Source organism: Bufo gargarizans, chromosome 6 (assembly GCF_014858855.1).
Source record: "Bufo gargarizans isolate SCDJY-AF-19 chromosome 6, ASM1485885v1, whole genome shotgun sequence".
Taxonomy (NCBI): domain Eukaryota; kingdom Metazoa; phylum Chordata; class Amphibia; order Anura; family Bufonidae; genus Bufo; species Bufo gargarizans.
The window spans coordinates 358,999,702-359,012,729 of NC_058085.1; the positions used below are offsets into that span (position 1 = coordinate 358,999,702).

A 13,028-nucleotide genomic window follows, 5' to 3' on the forward strand; every position below is an offset into this window, starting at 1 on the left:
CGCTATCCCTTATCCACAGCAGTAGTACCCCCACCGATCACGAGAATGGGAGCCCCGTACCCCCCTGCAGCTCCCTGAGCACGGGCGTTGCCGCTCCATTCATTTCTATAGGAGTTCCGGAGACAGACAAGCGCTAAGCGATAGGCAATGACTTTATGTAACCGGAGTAGCCCTTTAACGAGCAGCAGGCCACGCTCCGGCACCCCCAGTCTTTCCATTTCTAACATGTTCAACTATTCCTTTCAAGGGAACCTGGCATGTTGTGTATGTAGTCCGATCTGGAGGAGGAGCTGAGCGGATTGATATATAGTTTTATGGGGAAAGATTCCGCAAAACTTGTCATTTATTATTTATCTAAATCTCTTCATGTTCTGTGCTTAGGAGTCCAGTGGGCGGTCCTATCTGTGATTGACAGCCTTCCCTACATGACTACATACAGAGGTAGCTGTCACTGCATAGGACCGCCTACTGGACTCCTAAGCGTAAGAGCAGGGATGACAATGTATGAAATACAAGTTAGGCTGCATGCACACGAACGTTGTTTGTTTCCGTGTCCGTTCAGTTTTTTTTTTAGGATATGATGTGATAGGATGCGGGCCCATTCTGCATCCGGGCAGCACATAGTGCGGCCCCATAGAAATGAATGGGTCCGCAATTCCGTTCCGCAAAATGCGGAACAGAATTGCGGACGTGTGAATAGAGCCTAAGGGTCTGAACCCGGACACAACCCGATCTGCACTCATTCACCATGATACTCCGATGCAAGAGCTGTGTGTTTACGTTTGGACGCTGCTAGGTGGAGGCTTCCGCCTAGCAGTGATCCCTGTGACGTCACCGGCTTTGATGGGCGGGCTTTAGCGATGCTCTAGGCTAGGGCAGCACTAAAGACCACCCATTAGTGCCTGTGACATCACCAGGATCACTGTATGGCTACCGTAACGTATCCTGCGAGGATGATTATTCAGCTCTGACCCCATTTTGTGGCCCAGTTCAGTAATATGGTGCAAAATGAGCAATTTTAGTCTATTGCACAGGGAGATTTTTCACGTTTGTGAGAGATTTCTGTACATTAACATTTCTGTAAGGAAACGGGGCGAGTATTATCTTGACTCTGAGAAGTCTCCGTAGGTACCCCTGTAGATTGAAGGGCTAGTGGTCTTCTTGTGACCCTTCAGCTTCTAGCTTACAGGCCTCCACATGTTCCAAGGTTTCAGAGCTCATGTTGACGCAGTCTCTAGAGACTTTATTGGAAGTCTGTCACCAGGCGATTCACTTGTAGTAACTCAGCTGAATGTAATGATACCTTTCACGTAGCGATCCGTTGCTCGTTCTGGAGGAAAGGAGCTTTTAATCTGTTTACATATGTGCAGTGAAGTGCACTGAGGGCGGTCCCAAGGCCACACTGTGCACCCTAGCTCCTCCTAATTCCTCTTTGACTGACATGGCCAGGTACAGCGTAGTCATCTCTCCTGGCCCCATCAACCAAGGGATGAGCTGGCAGAAGAAGCAGGAGCAGCAAGGGTGCACGGAGTAGCTTGGGCTCCGTTCTCAGTGCACTTTGCATTGCTTATTTGCATATGAATTGAAAGTACTCTTTCTTCAGAATAAAGCAGCGGATCGCTTAAGGCTACTTTCACACTAGCGTTTTTTGCGGATCCGTCATGGATCTGCGAAAAAGCTTCTGTTACAATAATACAACCGCATGAACGGATCCGGTTGTATTATGTCTTCTATAGCCGTGACTGAACTGTCTCGAACACCATTGAAAGTCAATGGGGGACGGATCCTGTTTTCTATTGTGTCAGAGAAAACGGATCTGTCCCCATTGACTTACATTATGATCCATCTTGCTCGCGCCACATCGCGGACAGAAAAACGCTGCTTTAAGCATTATTCTGTCCGCGATGGGAGCGCAACCAAACGGAACGGAATGCATTTTAGTGCATTCCGTTTCGTTCAGTTTTGTCCTCATTGACAATGAATGGGGACAAAACTGAAGCGTTTTCTTCCGCTATAGATCCTATGACGGATCTCTATAGCGGAATTGAAAACGCGAATGTGAAAGTAGCCTAAGGCCTCGGCACACGACCGTTCAGTTTTTTGCGGTCCACAAACCGCGAATCCACAAAAAACAGGAGCAATTTGCGGAACGGGCGGCCCATTGTAGACATGCCTATTCTTGTCCGCATAACGGAGCAACGGATGCGGACAACACACAGAGTTCTGTCCGCAGGGCCACGGAACGGAGCAACGAATGCGGACAGCACACGGAGTTCTGTCCGCATCTTTTGCGGCCCCATTGAAGTGAATGGGTCCGCCCCCGAGCCGCAAAAACTGCGACTCGGATGCGGACCCGAACGGTCATGCGCATGAGGCCTAAGTGAAAGGTGTCATTGCATTCAGCTGAGCCAGCCCTACAAGGCGCTGTACCTGGTGTAACAGTGAATTTCCTGGTGACGGGCCCCCTTTAATTCTTGGATCACTGGGGGTCTCAGCTCACAGACCTCCACCAGTGAAAGGCCTCTAACCCGTCTCTCTGACTCCAGTCTTCCCAGTATCTCCCGGACGGTTGCATCCTGTTTAATGTGGGTCACGAACAAATTCTGCCAAAACACTTGTCTGAACAGGCCCCTAATCTTATATTCCACCTGTTGAAGTTATTGCCGTTTCTCCTCCAGTTAAGGAAGCTATAGGACGTCTCCGAGCATTGCCCCGAGCTATAGGTAGCTGCTCAGTTTCCTGTAATACAGTAATTGCCATGTATTTCAGTACTGTCTGAAGGGACAATACCGCCTCACACGGGGCGGTGTGCCACAAACCTGTTACCTTTCTGCTTTGTAGCTTGTGCAGATCATCATAAACACCACACACCTGGAGCAAGCCTGTAAATACCTGGAGGACTTTATTACCAATATTACAAACGTTTCTCCCGAGACTGTGCACACCACCCGACTTTATGGCCTGTCCACCTTCAAGGTAAGCTTTATCGTAATACACCGCCTTGTGACCCTCCCGACATTTTCATTTCACACAGTCTTTTCATCTCTTACCTGTAATCTCTGGCAAAGTGGATAGGGAATAACTATTAGATCAGTGGGGGTCCTACTGCTGGGACCCACGCCGATCAGTGAGAATGGGGACCCCATCCCTATCGGAGGTCCCCGAAATGGATCAGAGTGTCGGGTCGAGCATGTGCAACGCCGCTCCATTCATCTCTACGGAAATTCTAATCCAGCGCTTGGCTATTTCCAGAACTCCCATAGAGATGAATGAATGCGGCAGTTTTCATGCCCCGACCTGCAACTCTGTTCATTTTGAGGGGCTCCGAGTGGTACAGGGTACACGTTTATGTGATCGGTGGGGGTCCCAGGGGTAGGATAGGGGAATAACTTTTAACAACTAGATTACCCTTTGGGGCAACGTCTGCCCATGTGGCATTGAAAGAGCGTGCCAAACCTGGGGGGACTAAGCCTGACCATGTATTACGTGGATATCTATTGATTTAAATTCGTTAAAGGGGTTGGCCCTCGGACAATCCACAGGATAGGTGATAAATATAGGATCTCTGGGGGTCTGCCAGCTCAGACCCTCATTGATCACAAGAACATGGGTCCCTGAGTCCCCCACGTGGATGGAGCAGTGAGTGGGATTTTATATGGCTGAGCACTGTACTTAGCAGACCCTTAGAAGTGAATGGAGCAGTAGTGCCGATGCTTGACCACTGCTCCATTTACTGGCACGGGGCACCGAGCGCTGTAGTTGGCAGTCCCTTGGGAGTGAATGGAGCCGTAATGTGCATGCGTGACCACCGCTCCATTGACTTTTATGGTACTCCTGTAAATGGCTGATGTTATACTCGTCAGTTCCATAGTCGGAAATGGAGCGGTGGTCAAGCATGCACATTGCTGTTCCGTTCAGAGAGGGGACTCAGGTACTCTCGTTTTCGTGACTGGTAGGGATGCCAGTGGTCAGACCCCCAGCAATCGTATATTTGTCATCTATCGCGTGGCCGCAGGTTTGTGGGCTAACCCCTTTGATCATTTTAACCTATGGGCGATCAGTTCCCACCAGCCATGAATGGCACTGGTATTGGTCTTTTGCAGTGGAATCCATTGCACTTGTAATAACTGGTTAGTGCACACTGGCCTTTATCCTAATGAAAGAACTGCTGCCAGATCAGCACAAATCTCTCTTATTTGCTGCAGTCCGGGGCAGAGTGGATGAATAATGGCGTGACGGAGCACTTTAAGCTTTGTTTTGTTTCCTGTGCATTATCGGGTGTCAGGAGGAGATGGCGGCTGCAGTAAATACTTCTGTTTGTATACAAAATACAATGTGCCGGAGCTGTACCAGGGATGCATGGAGTTTGTACTCAGCCAACCGTATACTGCTTCACAATGCGGCACCAGGTCTTGGCACGTCTGCTGGGCGACTCCCGTCGGAGTACCTGTCAGTCATAGTGAAGCCTGGCTGCACTAACCTCCCCGCTGAAGGATTTCAAAATGACTAGTTTACCTTTCCTCCCCCAACCGCAGACCTACAGCCTGATGGAGTAAGTGGAGGCATTGGGTCAAATCAGGTGCTAGAGTGGGCCACCCATGTAGTACAAATCACCTGCGCTCTCCAATCACGTTAGGAGGCATAGTTTTCTCTAGCCCCCCTGAAAATATGCTTTAATGAGCCCTACAACCGTTTAAAATAACCCTAATCCACCACTGCCCCCAGCCACTGGGTCAGCCTGCAGGTTCCTGCCGTCATGGCAGCTCCACTTTAACGCAGCCAGGGGCAGACTGGGAACTTAAAGTGGTCCTGGAAGAAAATACTAAAAGTGGCCCCGTTTTTGTAGTCGGGTCCAAATTGATGGAAGGCAGGGCCAGCAATACCGTATTGTGGCAGATTATACCACCCCAACAGAGCCAAATACCACAGTCCATCATAAACTACTGCCGCCAGCAGCACAAAATACATAAAATTCCACTGGCCGGCCGTGAGGAGGGCTCAGGCGGCCCCCTGGGCATCGGCCCACCGGGATATTTCCCTGTAAGGTCTATGGCTAGTCTGCCCCTGAACGCAGCAGTCGCTGGTCACTGTCGATGAGACACGACTGTAGCAGCCAGTGATCGGCCACGTGATTGCAGGAAGCGGTGGGGAACACTGACCGCTCAGGAACTGCACTGCATTTTGAAGGTAAGAGTATGATAAAATGTTTTTCCCTGTTGAAACCTATTTTTTAAATATCCCATGATTAATGTAAAAAGTGAAAATACGATATCATATAGTATATGACAATCTCTTTCTAGCAAAGCTAGGACCAGCCCTGTACCTCACATGGATCCAGGGATCTCCCCATTCATTGCTCCAATTGCTCTGCCAGATGTATTTCAAGCTGGCAGCTCAGTTGGAAGTGTCCTTTCTGCTGCAGCTGGTGGCAGTTGAAGGATGGAACTGAGCATGTGTGTCCACCTCAGTGAGCAGGACAGAGAAATTTGAAAACGAGCAAACAGCAGGTGGCGCTGTACAGATAGATTTTAGTGAATAACTCAGTGGCTATACCAAATTTTTAATTCCATGCAATTACAAAAGTATTCAGATCCAGGGGCTGGTTTGAAAATTGTAGAATATTTTTCACGGGACAACCCCTTTAATAAACGCTCTAGTCCCTTCCTGTCCTGTGCCATTATGGTGCCACGTGAGACTCCTATGACCAGGGGCGTAGCTAAAGGCTCATGGGCCCTGGTGCAAGAGTTAGACTTGGGCCCCCCTTCCCTCAGTGCTTTGTGTGTCTTCTTATGCAGCACAAGGGTCTTTGGGCCCCCTCAGGCTCCTGGGCCCGGTAGCGACTGCTACCTCTGCACCCCCTATAGCTATGCCCCTGCCTATGACCTGCATGCAGAGAATGAATTCTCGACGCCATCACCAGCTTCTTCCCCAGGACATTTCTTTGCTGATTAACAAGCTTTTAAGAATGATCTATAACCCGCTCGCTAATTTGGGCGTTTGCTCCCCAGTAAAGGATAGAGCAGTGAGTTACTGCTGCCGCCGTGACACTTTGATGAATTATCCTCGAAGCATCACTAATGAGATACAAGATGGTAGATCTGAATGTGAAAGCACATTTCTATCTGTCATCTCGGGGAAGCTCTGGAGTATAGCAGAATATCCGGCCTGACTTATTGTAATGGACAGGAGTCTAACCCGTGCGCTGTACCATTCAGGATGCCAGGCATGCGGCCGAGGAGGAAATCTACACCAAACTCAACCAAAAAATCGATGAATTTGTCCAGCTGGCGGACTACGACTGGACGATGTCCGAGCCGGATGGGAGAGCCAGCGGGTACCTGATGGATCTGATTAATTTTTTACAGAGCACGTTTCAAGTTTTCACTAACTTGCCGGTAAGTTTATAGAAGTTATTACATATTTTTGGAGAACACCTTACGCCTTATTATGTGGTGATATGAATAGGGATGGTGAACCTCACTGCGCTCCCTGCTGTATGATAGCATCGGTAGATAACGGCCGAGCACCCGCCAGTAGGCATTAGATGGGATCCATTAATAATGTCTATGGAGAACAGCAGAACCTATCTATGGCGTAAGCAGCCACTTACAGTCCTGCTGGGGAACTTGGGACTGATCATACCGTCAGATGGCAATGAGCTTTTTTAAATAAATAATTGGTCAAAGGGGTTATCCCGCAATTTTTTATACTCCCTTAGGGCTCATTCCGGACAGCCGTATGCTGTCCGTAAAAATGCAGATTAGTTTTTTTGCGTATTAGATGCAGAACCATTCACTATGGGGCCCTTTTCTTCTGTTCTATGGCACCGCAAAACAAATAAAACATGTCCTATACTTGTTAGTGAAAATCAGGACATGGCCCCATTGAAGTTTATGGGTCCACAAAAACGCAGAATGCTATCAGTTGTTTTTTTTTGCAGACCTGCTGAACTGTCCGCCAAAAAAAAAACGTGTCTGCATTTTTTTGCGGACAGCATACAGCCGTCTGAATAAGCCCTTATCTGGAGGACTTTCTTCCCTTTCTGTGGATGGGCAGCAGATCATCAAGCACCTGCATCTTCCAGGATGCACTGCAGTTGGCTCTTGTTAACCCCTTTCTCCCCTATGTATAAAATAGCCCCTCACATATAGCACTATAGATTCACATGATATGTCATGCCCCCTGTCATTTCCTTTTCCAGTGTTTAGAGAGGGATATAATTACATATTTCTATGAATGTACAAGTATGCATGAAGGAATGAAAGGTGTCTGGGCTGCTTCACTAGGAGGTCGCTATGCCGGCACTGAAGGAGGCAAGTTACTGAGCATGTTTGTCCACCTCTGAATGCAGGAGAAGGTGGACTAGAAGGAGGAACAGCAGGGGGCGCCACCAGAGAGGAAAATGTAATGTGTCTAGAAAACCTAACAATATTTTTATTACATGTATATTGCAATAATATTTCATTTCAAATGTCCTATTCCTTGCATATTAATAATTTTTGTGAATATTTCCATCTCAAACATTGGGGGCATATGGCTAGAATATGCCCCCATTGGGACCCGCACCTATCTCGTAAACGCTGCTTAAAACGAAGCCAGGCAGTGCCAGGCCCGGGCGACCAGCAAGCGTTCCTATTGGACCGCCGAAAATAGCTGAGCGGCACGCTCGGATATTTTCAGAATCCCCAACGAAATGAATGGAAGCGCACGGCGCTGGCGCGGCCACCGGTTCCATTCACTCGCTCGGCTGTTTCCGTCAGCCCCAAAGGTCAGCTAATTTTGGTGACCCCATAGAAATGAATGAAGGGCAGCCACGCATGCGCGGTGCGCCCTCCTTCACTTTGCTGGCTGCGTTTACTAGATAGACGCGGGTCCCGCACCTATCAGAGAAGGGAGGCATATCCTAGCGGTATACCCCCATTGTCTGAGATGGGAAAACTTTCTGCAGGTTCTTCTCCAAAGTGTGATTCAATACGGTCATAGAACACCCCTCCTAGACGTCTGCTAGAATGGGAAGCAGCAATCTGTCTTTTCATACACCATATGAAGCTCCCATTCCACCACCGGTTATCATTCTAGAAGTAAAACGGGGAGATTTATCTAAACTGGAAAAAAAGGAAAACCCATAGCAACCAATCAGATTCCTCCCTTCATTTTTCAGAGCCCCGGAGTTTTGCAAAAAATGACTATTATCGCCGCCATCCTACATTATTAGTCATCAGTACAGCAGGGGTCAGGCGCCCGGGATGTTGTGCGACTCCCAGCATGCACTTTTGCTCAGCTGTTCTTTGCATTCCCATAGAAGTGACTAGAGCATGCTGGGAGTTGTAGTCGAACAACAACTGGGGTGCTGGAGGTTGCTGAGCTGTGGAGTGGAAATAAATCAGTCCTACATTTTCATAGAGCTGAAGTTGTATAATTTGTATTGTATAATGTATAATATGTGACCACTCGCCTGATCTGTGACATCCAGCCATAATAAATAGCCTAAAATAATCATAAGAAATAATATAATCTAAAATAATAATAACAGGAATAAGTAAAAATGTTACGTTAATAATGAGTATTAATGTGCAAAGTCACGCTACAGGAAAACACATTGGCGAACGTTTCTCAAGGGTTTTTCTTCACCGGTCTTGATTTCCCCCCATGCAGTCGGAGGATGCGCCCAATTTATGCTGAGGAGCAGGCCTTGTCCTAGATTTGGTGCCTCCTCCAGCACCTGATCGCCGCGTGCCTGACTCAAATCTACGGCAGCCTCCTGCATGTTGTAGATTTCTATCTTGATTTAAGCCAGAAAGCGTGAATGAAGATAAATGGGCCTGTACCCCCGCCCTCGCCATGCCCCCTTTTCAGAAAGTAGTGAGGATGGCATACAGACGCCAGTTGTGACAACATTTTTTCATGGCATTTAGAAAGTTGCAAACAAAGGCTTTGCAGCTTTTTTTTTTTTGCCAGAAAACTGGTGAGGGGGGAATTTTATTTTCAGATTAGCTTCCTACGACCTGATATTAACACAGGGCGTCCTGTCAGCAGACACCAGTTGTCCTGTAGCAGTAGTCTGTATTCTGCTGACAGACTCTCGGGGTAAGGGCTCATGCACAAATGTATTTTCTTTCCGTGTCCGTTTCATTATTTTTATTTTTTTTGTGCATTCCGTTTCCATATGTCCGTTCCGCAAAAAAGTAGACCATGTCCCATTATTGTTCGTATTATGGACAAGGATAGGATTTTTCTATTAGGGGCCAGCTGTTCCGTTCCGCAAAATACAAAATGCACACGGATGTCATCCATATTTTTTTCGGACCGCAAAATACATACGGTTGTGTGCATGAGCCCTAACAGTGTGAATTTTTCCCCGCCTAGTACTGCTCTGCTCAGATCATACACTTCCATCTGGAATAATGTCTAATCCGCCCACAAAGTCCAGCTAAACGCCCGGTTCTGTAGTATCTGAAGCCTGATTGACTGAGGCTACTTTCAAACTTGCGGCAGAGTGATCCGGCAAGCAGTTCCATCGCCGGAACTGCCTGCCGGATCCGGCAAAACGTATGCCAACTGATGGCATGTGTAAGACTGATCAGGATCCTGATCAGTCTTAAAAATGCCTGATTAGTCAAAAAATGCATTGAATGCCGGATCCGTCTTTCCGGTGTCATCCGGCAAAACGGATCCGGCATTGACTTTTTTCACCTTTTTTTTGGTCTGCGCATGTGCAGACCGGAAGGACGGATCTGGTATTCTGGTATTTTGAATGCCGGGTCCTATGGGAAAAAATGCCGGCGTTCAGGCAAGTCTTCAGTTTTTGTGGCCGGAGATAAAACCGTAGCATGCTGCGGTTTTCTCTTTTGCCTGATTAGTCAAAAAGACTTAACTGAAGACATCCTGATGCATCCTGAACGGATTGCTCTCCATTCAGAATGCATGGGGATATGCCTGATCAGTTCTTTTCAGGTATAGAGGCCCTGTGACGGAACTCTATGCTGGAAAAGAAAAACACTAGTGTGAAAGTACCCTAAAGCGCCTTATATTCCTTATGTTCAGCCACTGAATGCTCCGAAATTTGCATCATTTACACATTCTCATGAAAAATGTTCCCTATCATCTCTGAAGTGTTAATTATTATCAGTCCTCGTAGTCAGGACCCACTCACATGTGACCTCGAAACATATTACAGCGCTGTCTCTTTAAGCTGTGCCAGTGCACATGGCAGCTTTCCACGGTGGCATATGCGAGTGGGCGCATTCAGCCAGAACATCGCTGTGAACTCCACAAACATCTCTAGAACGTGTCACTAGTTGGAAGACTGAATGGAAGTTTAGATGGGGACTGTGGGTGGCCGCGCTATTATATATACTGATATAAAGCAGAGTGATGGTAGGTGATTGCAGTACTCCGAACATATCAGGCCCCATTAGTCAGGCGGAGAGTCATCTCCACCCCGCCGAGTCCAGTAGACAAAAAAAAAAAAACTGTATACTGTACGACATGCTTTGTTTTAATATAGTAGCCTATGGGTGATGGATGGCACTGTATGGATCATGAGGTGTCCATTAAAGAGTTGTCATCATAGCCTACGGGTGATGGATGCCTTTGATGGATGCCTAAGAGTGGCATCTGTCACCCAAAAGCTGAAAGTTCATGAGCCTCCGGGTGACAGATGCCACTGTTCGGTGTCCATCCCCACCTCTGTTTAACCTGTACATCAGATAGAATATGCCAAAAACCGGATATGAGTGGGGTCTTCATAGGAGTACAGTGTTACTATATATAATAGTCCAGATGGCACAATTTTTATTTTTATTATTTTTTTGCCATCCAAAGTTTGGTGCCTCTAGTAAAAAAATAAAATGTATACCACTTCTATTGGTAGAAGGACATGCACATTAGATGAATGCAAGTCAAATCCGCTGTTTTTGGAGGCGAAATTGTATGGAGGGGAAAGAAGGGTTAGGCATGGTGGATTTTAACGTGCCTGATCCTTTGGTTCTTGAGGGAGATCTGCCGCCTCCAGAGGTGTCTGGCAGTGGCTTATTGCTCCCACCCTATTAGGAATACATGCATACTCGGCCAAGCAGGGGATTTGGAATAGCAGTTCACCAAATAAGCATTCTAAAAATTCTAGGAGGCTTAAAGACCTACAGGATCCTATGGGTTTGTAGTTGGGGTCAGTAGGGGATGCAAATGATCAATGAGCTCAGAGCAGAAATCCATGTCACGGCTTCTCAACTGAACCTACAAAGCTTCCCCTCTGGTCACTGATCCATCAAGTGCATTTACATTCGGTGCCACCTACTTATTAATCAATCTGCCAGTCAATTGCAGGCATCGTTACTGCCCACTAAAATACGCCAGGCTCTTAAAAGGCTGTGTAAGTACAACGGTTCAATTTGGTGACCATGTTGTAGCCATGGTGAGTGCGGGATAGCGCCCCCCACCCCAAATACCTGTGAGGAGAGGTTGGGTGATCCTGCTATATCCTCATCATCCTGTCCTCATCAAACATGCCCTCTTCTTATTCCTCCATGTCCATTAGGGCTCATGCACACGACCATATGTATTTTGCGGTCCGTGAAACATGAAAACGGATGACGTACGCTTGACATCCGTATTGCATCCGTTTTTTTGGGCAGATCCATTGTAACAATGCCTATCCTTGTTCACAAAATAGAACATGTCCCATTCTTGTCCATCTCTTTGGCGGAACGGACATATGGAAACATAAGGCACACAGAGCCATTTCCGTTTTTTGGGACCCCATTTGAAATGAATGGATCCGTATAGGGGCCACACAAAAAAAACGGAACGGACAAGGACAAAAAATACGTTTGTGTGCAAGAGCCCTTAGAGTGTTGCTGAAATTTGGCTAAATACTCTAATATGTATGGAGGGGTTTAAGTTTATTCTGTGGCAGAGAGGAGCCATACTAACGTCAGGTTTTTGTGCTGTATGTAAATGTTTTCAGTTATTTGGGAATGTTATAGTAGCTTTTCCTTTGCATTGTTTCTTTGCTCCCCCCGTGGTTAGACACGTTCTCCGTCAAGCGCCTCAATCATCGTCCGATTTCATAAACTCGGGATAATTAACACTTATCCTCTTTGACTACCTCTAATTCTGAATGGTAATCCCCAGAGTGACGGCATATGGCTGGGTATAAATCATATCTGGTACATTGAGCTAAAGATTATAGCTCATTAGTTCAGTTTCCAGTAATCTCTGCAGGTACTGTACAAGCAGGCACAAAAATGTACACTAATGCCTATATCTATAATTAACCTCCAGGAGAACACGAACGCCTAAAGCCCGGGCATTTCCTCAAGTCCTTTATAGGCTTCACAAGTCCCTAGGGGTACTCAAGTACTTTTTGTAAAGTTCAACAAAAGGAAAGCAGCTCGCCCAACCATGTATTGCAGAGGTCACCAGCGCCAGCAGGATCCACAGCCCGGCCTAGGCGTTCCAAAAATTTGCAAGAGCCGTCTTTTTTAAAAGTGTTATAATTCTTTATTAGTAGACCTCAAAAATTCAGTCCAGGCAGCAAACCTACGCGTTTTACACACTCTGCGCTTACTTATTGTATAGAAGCATAGCCAGACAGCAGTTAAAATCATGTTGATCCAATGAGAATGGACACGGAAATCCAGAGTCAATTGGGGATAATAAACAGCGGAAAATCACCAACAAAAAATAAATGTTGAAAAGCATAAAAATGACTGAATATTTTGATAACATGATTAATAAAAATATAACAAATAATTTCTCCAATTCATTCCTTTTAAATCTCTAGTATCAAGTGTATATATCCAGAAAGCTTCTCTGGCCAGTTCCCTAATGGGCCTATTGACCCTTTCTGAGCCAGAGAAGGTGAAAAATTCATGCATGTCCAGAAAATGTTTGGATACATTCGAGGCAGTTGCTTCCGACATATAGCATATCACATTTGGTGTAATACATACTTTTTATTATTATTAACAATGTGTTGAGTGTATTGAAGCCAAATGAATTGACTTACCGGTAAATCCAAATTCCAT

At 46.5% G+C, this 13,028-nt stretch overlaps 1 protein-coding gene across 2 annotated transcripts in view; it reads left to right on the plus strand.

The window, feature by feature from the left end:
- The window catches only part of EXOC6 (exocyst complex component 6), a 265,734-nt gene that overhangs the window by 143,267 nt on the left and 109,439 nt on the right, over positions 1–13,028 (plus strand). For both annotated transcript variants that reach the window (XM_044297928.1, XM_044297929.1), the window contains exons 17-18: positions 2,842–2,976; positions 6,216–6,395. In XM_044297928.1, coding sequence (XP_044153863.1) covers positions 2,842–2,976; positions 6,216–6,395 — 315 coding nt within the window. The remainder of the gene's footprint in view (positions 1–2,841; positions 2,977–6,215; positions 6,396–13,028) is intronic.